Here is a 15,082-nt window from a genome sequence, read left to right as displayed (position 1 = left end):
CCCTTTCAGAGGACCAGACCACCTGTTTGTCGGTTGCTGTACGTGGCACATTGTGTTGCTGAAAGCTATGCCACCCGTATTTCAAATACCAGCAGGGTCACCTATGGTGGACAGGTTTCAGTGGAGCTTCCAGACTGAGACAGTCTAGGAAGAAGGACCTGGGCACCCACTTCCGAAAAAATTGGCCATGAAAACCCTATGAATAGCAGCGGAGCATTGTCTGCTATAGCGCCGGAACGTGAGAGGATGGCACAAAAAGACCAGGCAGGGTTCTGCTCTGCTGTACACAGTGTCGCTAGGAGTCAGAATCGACTTCACGGCACTAAGAACAACGTGGGAATATATATATGTGTATACACAAGCACACATATATGTGTTAAACACAATGGAATCTAGACTACATACTGTATTATGACTTATCCTTCCGCCTAACTTGTTTTGGGCATTACTTGAAAATTTAATTTATTGTTTTGAATTAATGTTTTATAATTTATTAAGTGGTCTCCTATTGATTACATGCCATGGTTTTTTTTTTTTTTTTTTGAGGAAGATTGGCCCTGAGCTAACACCAGTTAGCCAGTCTTCCTTTTTGCTTGAGGAAGATCACTGCTGAGCTAACATCCGTGCCAGTCTTCCTCTATTTTGTATGTGGGATGCCACCACAGCATGGCTTGATGAGTGTTACGTAGGTCCACGCCCAGGATCAGAACCGGCTAACCCCAGGCCGCTGAAGCAGAGTGCGCTAACTTAACCTCTATGCCACCAGGCTGGCCCCTACATGCCATGATTTTTTAAAGCAAATATACACATAACATTGGTTTTTAAATTTTCTTTTCAGGAAAAGAAGAAAAAGAAACATAGAGACAAGAAGTCATCTGACTCTGACAGCTCAGACTCTGAGAGTGATACAGGCAAGAGGGCAAGGCACACATCAAAAGACAGCAAGGCAGCAAAGAAGAAGAAGAAGAAGAAGAAGCACAAGAAGAAGCACAAGGAGTGAGAGTGGAGAGAGTCGAGGGGGTGGCTGAGAGAAGAAGGAACCAGGAGCCTTGTGCCCGAGGCCCCGGCTCCTGGAAAGACTCGTTAGTGAGAGTATGGCCTCCCACCCGACTGACTTCTCTCCCGTGGAAGATGGCTTCCCCTCATGGAGCCAGGCAGGTTTGGGAGTTAGATGTCAAAAGCATCTGCCTGAATGAGTTGTCGTTTCCTTATCATTCCTGGTCCCTTTGCAAATGACCCCTGCAGCTCACCGATTCATTTACCCCACTTCCTTCATTCAGCAGCAGGTCCTATTACCCTCTCCAGCTGCCACTGCCAGAGCCAGATTCCTGTACAGGAGTCCAGGCTAGAGCCACAGGTACTGCTGTGGAGGTGAGTCTGGCTGTAGTTGGAGAACAGAGTTATTGGCCCCTCCCTGTTGGTCTGCCCTGGGCTGACTGGTGGGTGATCTTGCTGCATCCAACACGGGGGCAGAGGGAGACTGACAGTATGAGGGAGAACATGGTAGGAGTGGTGCTCACTTTTTCCATACCCCCTAACATGATTCTACTATGCCAGAGGTGACAGCCAGTGATCACAGCCAGAAAACTATTGTTTGCAGTGACTGAGCTTGTGTGTGTGACATTCTGCCAGACCACTGAACCAGACAGCTCAAGCCAAGATCATTGCTCTACTTTGTATTTACTGCTGTGTGAGTCAATTGGTTCCACTTCAGGTCTCTGCTTAAATTCCTGGCACTAAATGGAAGTGTGTTTGGATTTAAACTTACTGAAAGCTCTTATTGATATTATCCCTCTTCCCAGGTCACTTACAGACTTAAAAGTCAGAGTCTGCATTAGTTGACAGAAAAACATTTAATATGTTACCTTAGACCTTGGATAGAGGCCCAGCTAAGGTACAGAGCCAGAGGCACTAGCAGGTCAGTCTTCTTAGGAGATCACTTATAAGCCCTCCCTTCTGTAATGATCAGATGATCTCTCCCCTACAGCTGATTAGAGAGCCAGTAAGAATTTGTAACCATGAGCAATGGCCTGGGGCATAGGTGGGAGCTCAGCCGTCATCTTGGCCAGTGGGCATTTTTTCCTACCACCATGGTACAAGCCTGGATCCTGTGTCCTGAGCCTGCATTCTGGAGAAAGACCACAGCATTCCAGCAGCAGACCAGACCATTCCAGCACAGACCATTCCAGCATTCCAGAGAAGAACAACTGTCTAGACCCACAGGCATTCAGTGCAGGATGGGCCTGAGGTGACAGTTCAGTAGCCAAGCCTGGGGAAGCCCACCACTGACTGATTACTCCAGGTTTGACTAGCTCATTTGGCCATGGGGAGGGGGCAGTGTAAAGGCAAGGGGTAGGTCCAGCTGTTTTATTATTGTGCATGTAAGTTGACGAGCTACCACTGTCCCTGAGACTGTGCATTTCAGTCTCTCCAGTGCTTCTTCCTGAGTGGCCTTCAGGCAGTCATTTCTGCCCACTCTCTGACACATAAGGAAACTGAGACTCCCAGAGTCATGTCACCAAAGGCAAAAAGGCAACTGGGTGGTCTTAGCTCTGCTTTATTGACTTCAGAGCACACTTTGCATGCAGTTAAAAAACAAACATACACAATGGGAACCGGAACTGGATCCAGGCTGGTGCCACCTGAGTCCAGAAGAATTCCCCCAACCAAGGTGGGTTTATACAAAATGCCAGAGGAAAAAATGAGGCAATCTGGTGCTGAGTCCACAGGTAGCCAGTTGGCAGAGGTGCAGTCAGTGAAGGAGTAGGCAGGTCACGCCCCTTTCTCGTAAGTGCGAGTGCTAACTACACTGCCATGGGTGAGTGTCTGGAAAGAAAGACAGAGTCAGATTAGGGCAGGTGAGGGCACAGGAGGTATTGGGAGCACTCTCCATTCTCATGGGGAGAGTCCTCTACCTTCATCCTAATAGTCTTCATTTATTGACTACCTATTATGTGCCAGGCACTCTGCATGTATTTTTTTCTAATACTTAACATCAAGTCTTTAGGTTAGGCATTGTATAATTCCTCTTTTCGAGACTTGGGAAAATGAGCCTTGAGAGAGGAAGTAACTTGGTCAAGACTGCAGTGTTACTTTTCTCTTGCACCACTCCTCTCCCTTCATCCTCAGTGCCCAAGGTGGTGCCTGGCACATAGCAGACAAATGGGTAAATAAAAATGTCCAGAGACTCTTGGGGAAGGACTGCGCTAGGTCACCAACTCTCCATTCCTTCCCTTACTTAGGGTAGTGCCAGGGCCAGAGGCCTGAACCCCCACCATCCAGCCTGGCATTGCAGAGCCAGGCCCATGGCCTCACACAGTCCGATTGCCCAATGAGTATTTGGTCCTGCATATCTTATTCCCACCAGAGTTAGACACCTCATTCTTCACTCTGCTGGGACCCCTGCCCCGCATGAATGCAAGAATGCAGTGAGCAGGTTACACTGACCCAAGGAGGTCTGCAGTGAAGATTCTGAGGCGAAAACCTGAGACCCTACAGAGTTAGGAGGCAGAGATCACAGGTGGCTGCTGTCTCTGCCCCTGGGTCTGGGGGTGTTCAGTCAAGGCTACATTATCCGAGTGAAGTCCCCAGATTTGTCCCTAAAGAGACAGATCTGCCAGCTGGTTGTTACTTCCTGTCCAGGCTGTAGTCAGGTGCCTGCAGTAGGCCAGGCATAGAAAGCACTGGGAGGAGGTGGGGCTGGAATGAAGCAGGAAGGACTGCTGTCAGGCAGTGCCCCACCAGTCACCAGCCTGTCCCTGCCCAAATGCTTTACATGTGGAGTGCAGTCCTAGGGAGGAGGGAAGGGCATCCTGGGATAGGAGGTGGGAGCCTCTCCCTGGGGCCTGGGATCTGAATCAGACCTGCTGTCTACTTCTCCCTGGGGCAAGGCAAGGTGGCCACACGGACGAGGAAACTAAGGCTCTGGAGCACCTGCTGCGTCCTCCCACGCAGTGATGCTTTGTGCTGTGCATCCACTGTCTCCTCAGAATTCCCAGCAGCCCGACAAGGCTGCTGTTATCAGTACCCATTTTACAGTTGGACTTGGAGAGGGTGACTTGTCCAGGGTCACACAGCCTATAAGCTGAAATTTGAACCAAAGCCACTACATAGAAAATTCCCACCTAATACCATCTGACCCTGCCTCCACCCTCCACCCAGCTTCCACTGCTCTCAGGGATAGGCGTTGGCTTTTCACAGCAGGCTTGGCTGAAAGGGCAGTAGTAGTAACCAATTGGGTGAGGCTCCAAAGTTGTCCATCTTACCAGGATGAGTTTTCCATCAATTAGCTCCCGCATAAGTGTTGTCTCTTGCCCGTTCCACTTCTGCACATGGACAAGTTTGCCTCCATCCAGCGTCACAATGGACTGTGGAAAGAGGGTAGAGGCCTGAGCTGTGATCTGAGCCAGAACTGAGGGACAGCATGGGGTCCAGTCACTGGGGCCACAGAGGACTCAGCCTCTGACCCAAACTAATGATGGTGCTAGGACCAGAGCTCAGGCAGCCCACCTCCAGCCTAGCTCTGCAGGATGTTCAGTTCACCTCCAGCCTCTGCTCCACTCCTGCCTGGTTGGGGGAGGGGCCTTCAGGTGTTGGACAAGTAGGGAGAGGCAGGCAGTATGGTGGAGCCAGACAGCCTGGCTCTGAAAAGCACCAACATTCAAGATGGGCACTTTTTCCATACTCTAGGTGATGCCCACAGCCCCAGACCCCCTAAGATATAGGGGGCATGTACCAGCCTAGATCCCTGGGAAAGACTGGTGAGGAGGAAGAGTCCTGAGACTCTCCAGCCTAGTGGTGATCACACATAATGTCTAAAGGATCCTTGGGGATGGGAGGTATTGGAAAATTAGACTTCCTGCCCTGTATTCCTACCCCTCAGTCCACATCACATGACCCTTCAGCTGACAAGTGGGCAGCAACTGCCAACTCCTGGGACTGGGTGCCCTTGGAGTGTTCCACAGGCCTGGTCAAATGCCCACTCAGTCTTCTGGGTGCTGCCAGCCTGCATCAGCTCGTTCTCATTTGGCAGCTCTCCCAGGTCTCTTCTCTAGGAATTTGAGGCCTCTAGGCCAAGCTAGGGGACCCTGACTGAGCAGGGTTCAGTAGGAGAATCTGAAAACGCTGTGTCTATGTGTTTGGGGCTGGGTGGGGGGTGGGTGTGTATCCTTACCACCACCTTACTCCTCATTCCCATTCCTCTAGTTTTTTGCCCACTCAGAGCAGATTATTTTAGCTTAGGCATCCCAGAGAACTACTGTTGTGTTTAATTGGGGTTCTTGCCCCTCAAGAAGGTGGGCTAGTCCAAGGAGGTAGAGGCATGTGGTAGGGCAGCCACCTCTCTCCAAGGCAGGCTGCCATCTTTGGGCATCATCCCAGCTCTGCTGCCAGCCTCCTATGTGATCCTGGGCTGGGCTTCCTCCAGCTTCCTCCACAAGACCAGATGCTCCCCTATCCTTCCTGGGGGCAGCTGTGAGGAAGAGGAAACAGCTGAGGGGCTGAATGATAGGGTCTGGTGGGAGGATACTGCTGTAGGGACACCCTGTAGAGGTAAAAGCCCCTTAGTTCTCTCTCTCCCATGCCTGGTCCAGGGGCTGGGAGGCCTGAGGCAAGCTGTCAAGACAGCCACCGCAGGGTGACAAGCCCTGAGACTGGGGGTAGATGTCTCCTCCCTCCCTGGGGGGAGGGGCACTAAGGCTTGGTGGGAAGACACTACAAACACACTAGAGACAATGTTCTGTCCAGACATAGTTTTTCCTGCCTGTGGGCTAGCAGCATCAGAAATAGTTCCTCAGGGCCACTGGCCAAGCCTGGGAGGTGGAGGTTGGAGAAGAGGAAGCATCTTGAGTAGGTCTCAACCTCTTGTCCCCAGCTGTCTCCTTTGCTGCTGGAAGTCAGGATGACCTACTCAGTGGAGAGCTCTGAATTCTCCTGGGTGTCATTCCTAAAGCACTTGAGGTCACAGCCATGGCAACATAACCCCCATCTATGGAAGGGGAAAAAACCCCAGAGCTATTGCGTGCCAGGCACAAGGTCACCCAGCTGGAGCTGGAATAGACACAGGTCAGAAGAACATCCTGGCTCTGCTGCTCACTCCCAGAGGCAGCTAGCAGATGCTTCCCAAAAGGGAGGGAGGGAAACAAGAGGACAGGACTCAAGCATTTAGCACCTAGGACATTCTAGCACTGCACAGGCTTTATGGACCTTGTTCATTTCAATCCTCCATAATAGCCTACGCCTCAGGGTGCAATAGGGCGCCAAGACTACCATCCTATTCCCCTTTAGGGTCTCAATGCCCTCCATTCCCCAGGCCTGCTTCCCTGACTCACCTTGACCTTCCTGTCATCTGCCGTTGTCTCGTCGAACTCTACCCCCAGCTTGAAGCTGATCTCTGTGTTCTTGAAGGTGCTGTGTGTTTTTATGGTGATAGTGTCCCCATTTATTTCGATGATTGTGGTAGGCTTGGTCATGTTGGCTACCTGCCTGGTAGCAAAACCCACACCTGAGGGCAGAGGGAAGGTTATGAGTGTATGAGCTGGAGCAGAGAGGCAGGATATCAGGAGCTCAATGAACAACTCTTAGGCCTGGATATGGGGCAGAGGGAAAAGAAGGACGAGAACTTTCAAAGACTTTGCGTGGCCTTTTTTTTTTCTTTTTTGCTGAGGAAGATTCGCCTAGAGCTAACATCCGCTGCCAATCTTCCTCTTTTTTTGCTTGAGGAAGATTAGCCCTGAGCTAACATCTGTGCCAGTCTTCCATTTTTTGTATGTGGGTTGCTGGCATAACATGGCTGACAAGTGGTGTAGGTCCGTGCCTGGGATCCAAAATCATGAACCCAGGCTGCTGAAGCGGAGCATGCAGACCTTTAACCACTAGGCCGTGGGGTTGGCCCTGTGTGCCCGTTTTTAAATTCAGTCTTCCTGTTAGCTCTGTGCACTGGAGAGACACTATGGATCCCATTAGACAGATAAGAAACTTAAGGGACAGGTGTGCCACAGCAGGTCGTGGCAGAGCTGAGATTAGAGTAAGCTACTATTTGGTGCTTTCTGTGTGGTAAGAACTGTACATGTGTTTTCTCATTCAGTCCTTCCAGTGTCCCTGAAGGGTTGGTGCTGTTATCTCCACTTTACAGATGCAAAAACTGAGACAGAGTTGAAGCCCAGGATCACATATCTGGAATTCAAACCCAGAACTGTTTGACCACTTAACTGTTCAGCTGCACAGCCTCCCAAGGCTGGAGCACAGGGCTCCCTTCCAGGGCACCTGAGCAGCTTCCAAGCCACAGGCTGAGGAAAGAAGAGAAATGTGCACTTTGGCTTCCAAAGCCTTAGGGATAAGAATTTTCCATCTTTGGAAGTTTTTACCCTGAGACACACGGGTGCTCATCCCCCATATGTGGCAACAAGGCATTTTCAAAGCCTCTTATCCAGGCTCTAGGAGGTAGGCAGGCAGAAAGGAGTGTTTGTCTCAGTGTACAGACTTAGGAGAGGCCTAAAGGGGTAGCACGGCCAGGACTCGAATCCAGGTCTCCTGGCTCCTAGTCTAAGGCCCTATAGGGACTCCCTTCCTGACCCAAGCATGGCTTCCCTGGGTGCTGAGCGAAGCCCTCAGTGTCCTGTCAGGGTGTGGAACAGAGCTTAGGAAAGCCTTCACCCCTTCAGGTTGTGGGATCTGTCCTTTTGCCTCCAACCTCCCATCATGACTGCCCTGCCCCCCAGCAGCCTATGCTGAGCTGTTCCCCAGGGCAGAGGCGAGGCAGGAGCAGCCCAGTGTGGTGAGGTGATATGTACAAAGTCCCCACATGTGCCTGGCTACATAGTGCTTGCTGGAAGCTAGGTACTTAGTCTATACCCTACGTGGGTTGTTTTACTTAATGCTCCTAACAGCCCTGAACGGTAGGTTTTATTATCCCCAATTTGCAAATGAGACTTGGAGAGTGAAGTGATTTGCCCAAAGTCAAAGTGATCTAAATTTAAATCTAGGCTCCAAAACTTCACTGTTCCTCCTGGGCCATTCTGCCTGCCAGCACCTACTTCATCCGGGCACCGAGGCCACCAGGTGTGCCTGTGATCACTGGTACTAAGTAGGCTGGGCCTCTGCCCCGAGAACCCAGGGTCTAAAATGAGAGGATCAAGGGCAGCTCTGCAGCTGTGCCGCTGCTGGCCCACCCTCTCTGGCCAGCAAGGGAGTTAGCCTTGCCCCCTGCTATCAGAGTGAGTCAGGCCAGTCCCACTCCCCAGCACAGTGCAGGGCCTTGTCACCGCACAAGAAGCTCTGTTTGTTTAGGACCTACCCAGAGGTGCGGAGTGTTTGAGGAAGGAAACTACTGTGGGGCAAGTGAGGGACTGAGCCAAGAGAAACTAAGCCCGAAAACTGGGCTGACAGAATTTAGGAGACTCAGTAAGAGCTGGGTTCTACTTAGAAATGAAGCTGAAGCTATTTACTGAGAGAGCTGAGGGGGGTCTTTTCTCCCCCGTGGGCCTCCTTTCTATCTGTACACGTGAAGAGCAGGCTGGATGGACTCTCAGCCCCCTAGCCCAAGTTGGGGCAAAATAAGGAAACAAGGGTGGTAAGGATATTACTTACCACTTCAGGCACTCAGATGTTCAATTGGAATGTCCGTTTTGGGAAGAGGAACTAACCCTGGGCATCCCTACTTCCCCAACAGCTGCCCAGGGCCCCCTGCTTCTGAAGAGTGGCTACCTTCCTGGAGTCACTGGGCATAGTCCCCAACACTGGGTAGGCGCAGTTGAGAGCTTTGGTCCCTATTTCAGAAAAGGGTTAGGAACGGAGGTGAGAGGTGCCTGGAGTGGACCCCCACTCCTTCTTTGGGTGTCTGCCACAATCCAGGCCCCCTTTCCTGGGAGGAAGGCATGGAACCTAGATGGACCATGGACAACATTCCGGTTTTCCCTGTCCTAGCCTGGGGGACTAGGATAATCTCATAGCTCAGGATTTCAGACAAAGGGTATCACCTGCTCCATCTAAGCCCATACCAGGAGGGGAAGGGCTGAGGTCAATCATTAGCTAAGCAGTTCCTACCACTCCCACCCCCAGGGCCCATACTGGGAACTGCTCTGGGTTATAGATCTAGAAATCTAGGTTTTCATATCAGCTTTGCTGTAGAATTGATATGACAAGTTATACTCTCTCTGGGTCTGCCTCCCCATCTGTTGAACTAGGCAAGGTATGGGGATCTCCAAGGACCTCACCAGTAAGACTCTTTGAATCTTTATTCTTCCCCATCCCAACACCACACTCTCCTAGACCAAAGACCCTCCTTGCCTTTAACAGGTCTTGGCCTTGCTCCAGGATTCTTTGCTGCATCCCAGAAGTCCCTCCCCAACCAGTAGGCTGAGCCTTGGGTTGTAGCTGGTAATGGGCCTTTAGCCGCACCCTACCAACAAGGCTCACAGACAGTGATCAAAGCCTGGTTACACACCACTGCAGGACAAGGTCAGACTGGCTGGTGAGAAAGAGGGCATCCTCCAGCGACAGTCCTTTTCCCTAACCCAACATGGAGGGTCAGGGGTTGTTGCTAACTGTGCAGGCCACTATCTGACCTCCTCCTCACATCCCATTCATGTAGTTCCCCACTCTTCCGTCTCCCTCCTCCTGGGGATTCCCTACTTCTTTAGGCCTCAGTACACTCCCTATCACCCCCATTCCAGGTCTGTGTTCTGTCTCCCATTCCTAAACCACCTATGCTTCTGTTCTTTTCGTCCCCTAGCTAGCTTCCCACCTTCTGCAATCAATGCTCTTTTCATCCAAACCCAGCCCCTACCTCCAGATCATGTACACCTCTTCCTCGAAAGCGCCTCCCTGCCCCCCACCCCCCCCCCCCACCCCCCACCCCCATGGACCAGCACATCTGCCTCCTCCTTGCTCCTCCCTACCTGGGAATCCCTCACGCCAGATTCAGACTATGAAAGCCCCCTCTCAATAGGCCTCGCATGCCCTAGCCCAGGATGCCCCCTTCTCCGCGTCTCCCTACTACCCAACCTTGACTGGGAGGGATGCGGCAGGCGAGCAGGGTACTAGCCCCGGTGCGAGCGCTGCGCCGGGCTGGGCACGCAGCCAGCCCCTCCCCAGCCCAGCATCCCGGGCCGCGCTCACCGATTGATTTCATGTAGTCATCGAAATTTTTGCTGTCCACTAGCTTCCAGGTGCCCACGAAAACGTCCACCATGGTGAGGCTGGGCTAGGCTGAGAAATAAGAGACTACAGAGCAGACGTGCAAGCACTCAGAGACCCACAGCTCCCAGCCCGCGCCGCTTTAAATAGCCCTTGTATCACGTGATGAGGCGTGGCCCACACCCGGGCTCCCGAAATAGGAAGCCGCCGGCTGTCGCTCACTCGCCGGGGGCTGGCCGCCCATCCCCCAACCCGCCGAGCCGGGGAGGGGGCAGTGAGTGGCGCCCGGCTCGCTTGCGTCAGCGCGGGTACGCGGCCGCCAAGTCCCTGCTCTGGGCTGGCAGAACCTGCCCTCTTCCCTGGCCTCAAGGCGCTCTTCGGAATCTGAGAAGGAAGCAGCTGGGGGCACGGTGCCCGCAGGCTGGGGCACACGCCACGGACATCTTCCGTCGCCGAGGTTGGGATTAGAGCAGAGATGAGAAGGAGAAAGGAAACTCGCCCGTGAGCTGATGCCCACGCCGGGAAAGCTCTGGCTGACTCTCGCGGCGCAGGCATCTTGGTCCTTATTTTATAGGTGAGGAGTCCAAGACTCAGAGGAGTACTAACAAGGTCGCAGGAAATAAGGAGAGGGTGGATTGGAGCCCAGATTGCAAAGCTGGGCCAGCCGGCTCCAGAACTCGCGCTCTGCAGCCACTCCCCACTGCCCGGTGGCGGGGAGAGCCACCACGGGCACCGTCGGCGGCTGACCTGTCCCTGTGCCCTCTGTCTCCCGCCGCGCCGCGCCTGCCCGACACGTGCTCGCCCCTCCCTTCGGAATGTCTCCCGCGCGCGCCTTTCCGCCCTGCTGTCCAACTCCCCATCCACCCTGCCACTGCTCCAGGCTTTTCTGACGTCTACGCACAGCTCTGAGCATTTGGTCAGGTCACCCTCCTTCAGAAATTCTGTCCCTCCAGCCAGCTGTTCAAGGCCCAAGGGCAGCGCCCCCACCTGCCTGACTGCCGCAGCCCCGCCTGCCGCCCTTTCTCTGGCCTCTGCGCACCAGCAGGCAGCCTGCGCTTTCAGAGACCGTCAGTCACCTCCTTTAAAGAGCCTACCTATGGTTGTTTGGCACTTTAGAGTTTACACAGCACTTTTAATATAAGATCCACTTTGTATTAATGTTTATTGCATGCTGAGGGCTTTAAGTACATTGTCTCATTGAACTTTTTAAAACGAAGTCCATGAGTAGGTGTTATTGTTATCCCTGTTTTATGGATGAGCAAACTCAAGCTTAGAGGAGTCCAGTCATTTCTGAATCCAGCAGTTCTTAAAGCTCCTGCTTTGTGCCGCGCCCTGGCTCAGCTCTGGAGAGACAACCATGGATAAGACACACACTCGCACAGCTCGCCTTTGGGTGGGCAGACCCAAAACTAGTGTGGTGACCAGGGGGAGACCTGTCCTGATCTGAGGGTTCAGGGGAGACTTCCCAGAGGAATGTGGTGCAAGCGAATTCCTGACAGATAGGAGGCCCAGGGTACGGAAGTGGTGCCTAACTGAACTTCAGCCAGCAGAGGTCCGTCCAGGGGGACCCTGGGGCCCTGGCAGCTCTGCCACACATGTACCATGTGGCAGGCCCTCCTCCCTGGGCCTCTGTTTCTCATGTGGAAGTGGAGAACATCTGCCCCTAACTCCCTTCCCTTGACTTTCTGGAAAGGAGGCCAGGGAGGAAGAGCCCTCTCTTCCCCAATGTCTTGGTTCTTTTGGACAGGTCCACTTGCCAGAATACTGAGGGGCCTATTTCTGCAAAAGCTGCTGGGACAGGCCTCAGGGCTGGGCATGGAGCCCTGGTGACCTCACTACCGGAGCAAGTGCAGGTGGAGGAGGGGAGTGGGATGGTTTTTAACTGAAGGTCACAGCCTTTAGACGCAGGGCCACCTCTCTCAAGGACTGAGTGCTTGGGACCAGAGCTGTCTCCCTGTGCGCTCCTTGTAATGCAGTGTTGGAGACCTGGGGCTAGGCTAATAGCTGCTGGCAGACAGATCTGTGTTCCCATTCGGATTCCATTGAGTACTAGCTGTGTGGCTGTGGGCAATTCACTTAAGCTACTCTAAGTCTCAGTTTCCTCTTGAAAATGGAGATAATGACAGTATTTACCCTGACAGAGGTGTTTGGGGATCAATGAGATAATGCATTTAAAATGCTGAGCGTGACAGATGTGATACGTGTTCACTGCTGCTGCTGCTGTCTTCATGATTATCTCCGTGGGGAGTGCAGGACTCCTAGATCTGCTCTCAGCTCTGCCGCTCCCTTGCCGGGCCACCCAAGGCAGATAGCTCTGCTTCTCTAATCCTCAGTTTTCTTATTTCTGAGATGGGATTAGAAACTGCTGCAGCTGTGAGGAAGGGGCTAGAGAGATGTTCAGGATGGGTTGGTGGGGACACTGCCAGAAAGTCCTTTTGCTCCCTCTCTTGGCTCTGCCTAAGTTGAACAGCATGGTGCTTTGAGGAACTCGAGACAAACCCTAGGCCCACTATTCTCGCTGCCCTAAACTCATCTCCCCCACCACACTCAGACCTGGTCACCAAAATTGACTCCTACGCCGCATCCTATCTCCTTTACACCTGGTTTTCATTCTGCTCCCTTCTAAGTATGTACAGCCTTCTCCTCATCCCTCTGATTACCTGCATCCTCCTTGCCCTGTTATGCTCCCTATATCTGGGGGGAAGAAGGTTAAGGGGAGGGAACCCTGTCCCTTTTCCTGCCCCCTTTCTTGCCCTTGGCAGGTCCAGATATTGATATAACATCTGGCACGCAGCAGGACCGGTCCCTGCCAAGAGCAGCATCTCCCCAGCCCTCGCCCTATGGTGATGTCACTGTTCTATGTTTCCACGGCAACCGCAGGCTGGGAAGATGGAGAACAGGAGAGATGAGTAACCAGGAGAGAGCCAATGAGATGGGCCAGCAGCACCGGATGATCCATGGGGCCATGAGGAGAAGGGGAGAGGGAGCCCTGCTCAGCATCTTCAGCTGTTCCCTGGCCTCTCCCTGCCATCTGGACGCCTCCACTAGGGGATGTGCTGCTGGTATAGGGAAATACGCAAGAGACAGAGGCCAAAGAAGCTCAGCTGGAGGCTCCACTGACCCGAGAACATGGAGCCCTCCTTTACCCCTTCAGGGCCTACGTCTGTGGCTGCTGACCATCCCCACCCCCAGTAGCTGCAACTGGGGACTTTTCTCTTTGGCTGGTAACGCTGGTGGGGCTCTCTGTCTCTGCCGTGGAATCATCAAGTCTTAGACAACCCTTCTCTCCACACCCTCTATACCCTCCCTTGATTCGTGATGTATTCAGAAGGAGTGTCTTTGGAAAGAGGCCTGGTTCTAAATCCCAAGCCTGCCACTTACTAGCTAGAGACCCGGAGCAAGTCCCTTCCCCTTTCTGAGTCTCCTTTCGCCCAAGTGGAGGAAGGCCATGTACTTCTCAAGGCTGTCATGAGAGTTACAAGAGATATCTTATGTATGGAAAGCCAAACACACACTAATATTCGATGAATGGTGACTTCCTTCTCCCTTCTGGGTCTCCTCCCCAGGGCAGTTGTCCCAGAGGTGCACAAGAATGAGCCAAGGCCCTCTGAGACCTTGAATCAATAGAAAAGGACCCAAGTATATCTCCCTCTCATCCTCACTGAGGTCATTGCGTGCCTTCAGACACTGCAGAGGAGTTTCCTCAGCTCTCCCTTTAGATAATCCGTCCGTTCTATCAGTCTTAATTGAGCACCTCCTACACCCAGGCACTGCGAGGGGCTCGGTGGGGAGTCATGGTGAACGGGAGGGCTGCAGCCCCTGCCTTCCCTGAACTCACCTGGAGGGGACTGCAGCCACCGTGGGTAGAATGGGGTGTTCTTTCTGCCACCAGGAAATCGCTTCCTTATTCCCCAAGAGTTCTAGATACTGAGGGTCTGAGAAAACAAATGATGGCAAAAGATAGAGGTTTACTCAACAGCAATTGCTTCTGAGAAACTGCTGCCGTGGTGGAGTGCTCCCTGGAAGGAGAACAATGGCTCTCCCTCCCCAGGGAAGAGAGGTGCAGGCAGTGCAGAGCGGATGGGCAGTCACCTCTGCCTTCCCAGAAACTAGCTGTCATCCCTCCTGTTGCTGACAGAATAAAGTCCAAACTCTAGCCTTGTCCCATCTGTTTCACTAGTCTAGTTTATTACTGAAATCCTACTCCAAGAAGAGTGCCTGGCGGATAGCAGGCACGAATGAATATTGAGTATTGAATGAATGAATGAGTATATTGCATATTGAATGAATGAATAAGTGAGTGTCTACCTTTCTGTCTTTCTGTCTACCTTTCTAGCTTTAGGGGCTCAGAGTTAGACTCACTTGGGTTCCAGTCCTGCCCCTGTTACTTACATACCAGCTGTGTGACCTCGAGCAAGTCACTATCTCTCTGGGTCTTATTTTGTTCATCTGCAAAAAGCACAGTATGATTCCCACCCAGCCAGCCTCCCAAGGACCAGGGGGAGATAAGGTAGGATAAGCTTGGGAATGCAGTACAGAGGTTAATTGTTTCTCTTCTCAGCCTCCTTTGCTGGCTGCCCACGGCTCTCCGCACCAGCCCCACAGCCCCCAGGCTCTGCCCCCCTGCCTGCCAAGCTCTCCACACTGCAGCCACTCCGCCCTTTTTGTACCTCAAAGGGATGCTATGTTTCTCTCTTGCTCTTTGCCTAGAATACTCTTCCTCCCTCGCCCCCCTCTTTTAGTTAACTCCTATTCACTTTTTAGCTTTTTGTCCCTTCCTCCGGGAAGCCCCATCCTCCTATCATAGCACCTGCCCTGCTGTCATGGGTCCATTTGTTTCAGAATCTGTCTTTCCTGTTACACCCGAAAGCCTGCGAGGGCTCTCTGCTGTGTCCAAAGTGCCTAGTGCAGGGCTTGGCACAGATTTGTGGAGTGGGCACACAGTCCC

At 52.7% G+C, this 15,082-nt stretch overlaps 2 protein-coding genes across 2 annotated transcripts in view; one reads left to right on the top strand and one right to left on the bottom strand.

Annotated features, from left to right (window-relative positions):
* ZCCHC17 (zinc finger CCHC-type containing 17) overlaps positions 1 to 1,767 on the top strand; it is a 65,308-nt gene extending 63,541 nt beyond the window's left edge. Inside the window, exon 8 of the mRNA XM_004425863.3 lies at positions 839 to 1,767. Within this exon, the coding sequence (XP_004425920.1) occupies positions 839 to 1,000 (162 nt within the window). The 3' untranslated portion in view covers positions 1,001 to 1,767. The remainder of the gene's footprint in view (positions 1 to 838) is intronic.
* A 774-nt stretch (positions 1,768 to 2,541) lies between these two features.
* FABP3 (fatty acid binding protein 3) lies at positions 2,542 to 10,261 on the bottom strand. The gene is made up of 4 exons (XM_004425866.3): positions 10,117 to 10,261; positions 6,330 to 6,502; positions 4,266 to 4,367; positions 2,542 to 2,826 (listed from the first exon to the last, which is right to left on the bottom strand). The coding sequence occupies exons 1-4, from the start codon at positions 10,187 to 10,189 to the stop codon at positions 2,773 to 2,775; spliced, it is 402 nt and encodes a 133-aa protein (XP_004425923.1). The 5' UTR covers positions 10,190 to 10,261; the 3' UTR covers positions 2,542 to 2,772.
* Between the last annotated feature and the right edge of the window lie 4,821 nt (positions 10,262 to 15,082).

The sequence above is a fragment of the Ceratotherium simum genome, chromosome 22 (assembly GCF_057802395.1).
Source record: "Ceratotherium simum simum isolate JZ-2026a chromosome 22, ASM5780239v1, whole genome shotgun sequence".
Lineage (NCBI taxonomy): Eukaryota > Metazoa > Chordata > Mammalia > Perissodactyla > Rhinocerotidae > Ceratotherium > Ceratotherium simum.
The sequence above is the reverse complement of the archived record's forward strand: the minus strand, read 5'-3'. Positions and strand labels throughout refer to the sequence as shown.

Bases quoted from the DNA above. Each gene is read 5' to 3' on its own strand.
- FABP3 (XM_004425866.3), bottom strand. From the start codon at position 10,189: ATGGTGGACGTTTTCGTGGGCACCTGGAAGCTAGTGGACAGCAAAAAT. The intron at 6,503-10,116 runs GTGAGCGCGGCC...CTCTGCCCTCAG, and splicing joins TGACTACATGAAATCAATCG to GTGTGGGTTTTGCTACCAGG. The intron at 4,368-6,329 runs GTGAGTCAGGGA...CTCTTTCCACAG, and splicing joins CAGATGACAGGAAGGTCAAG to TCCATTGTGACGCTGGATGG.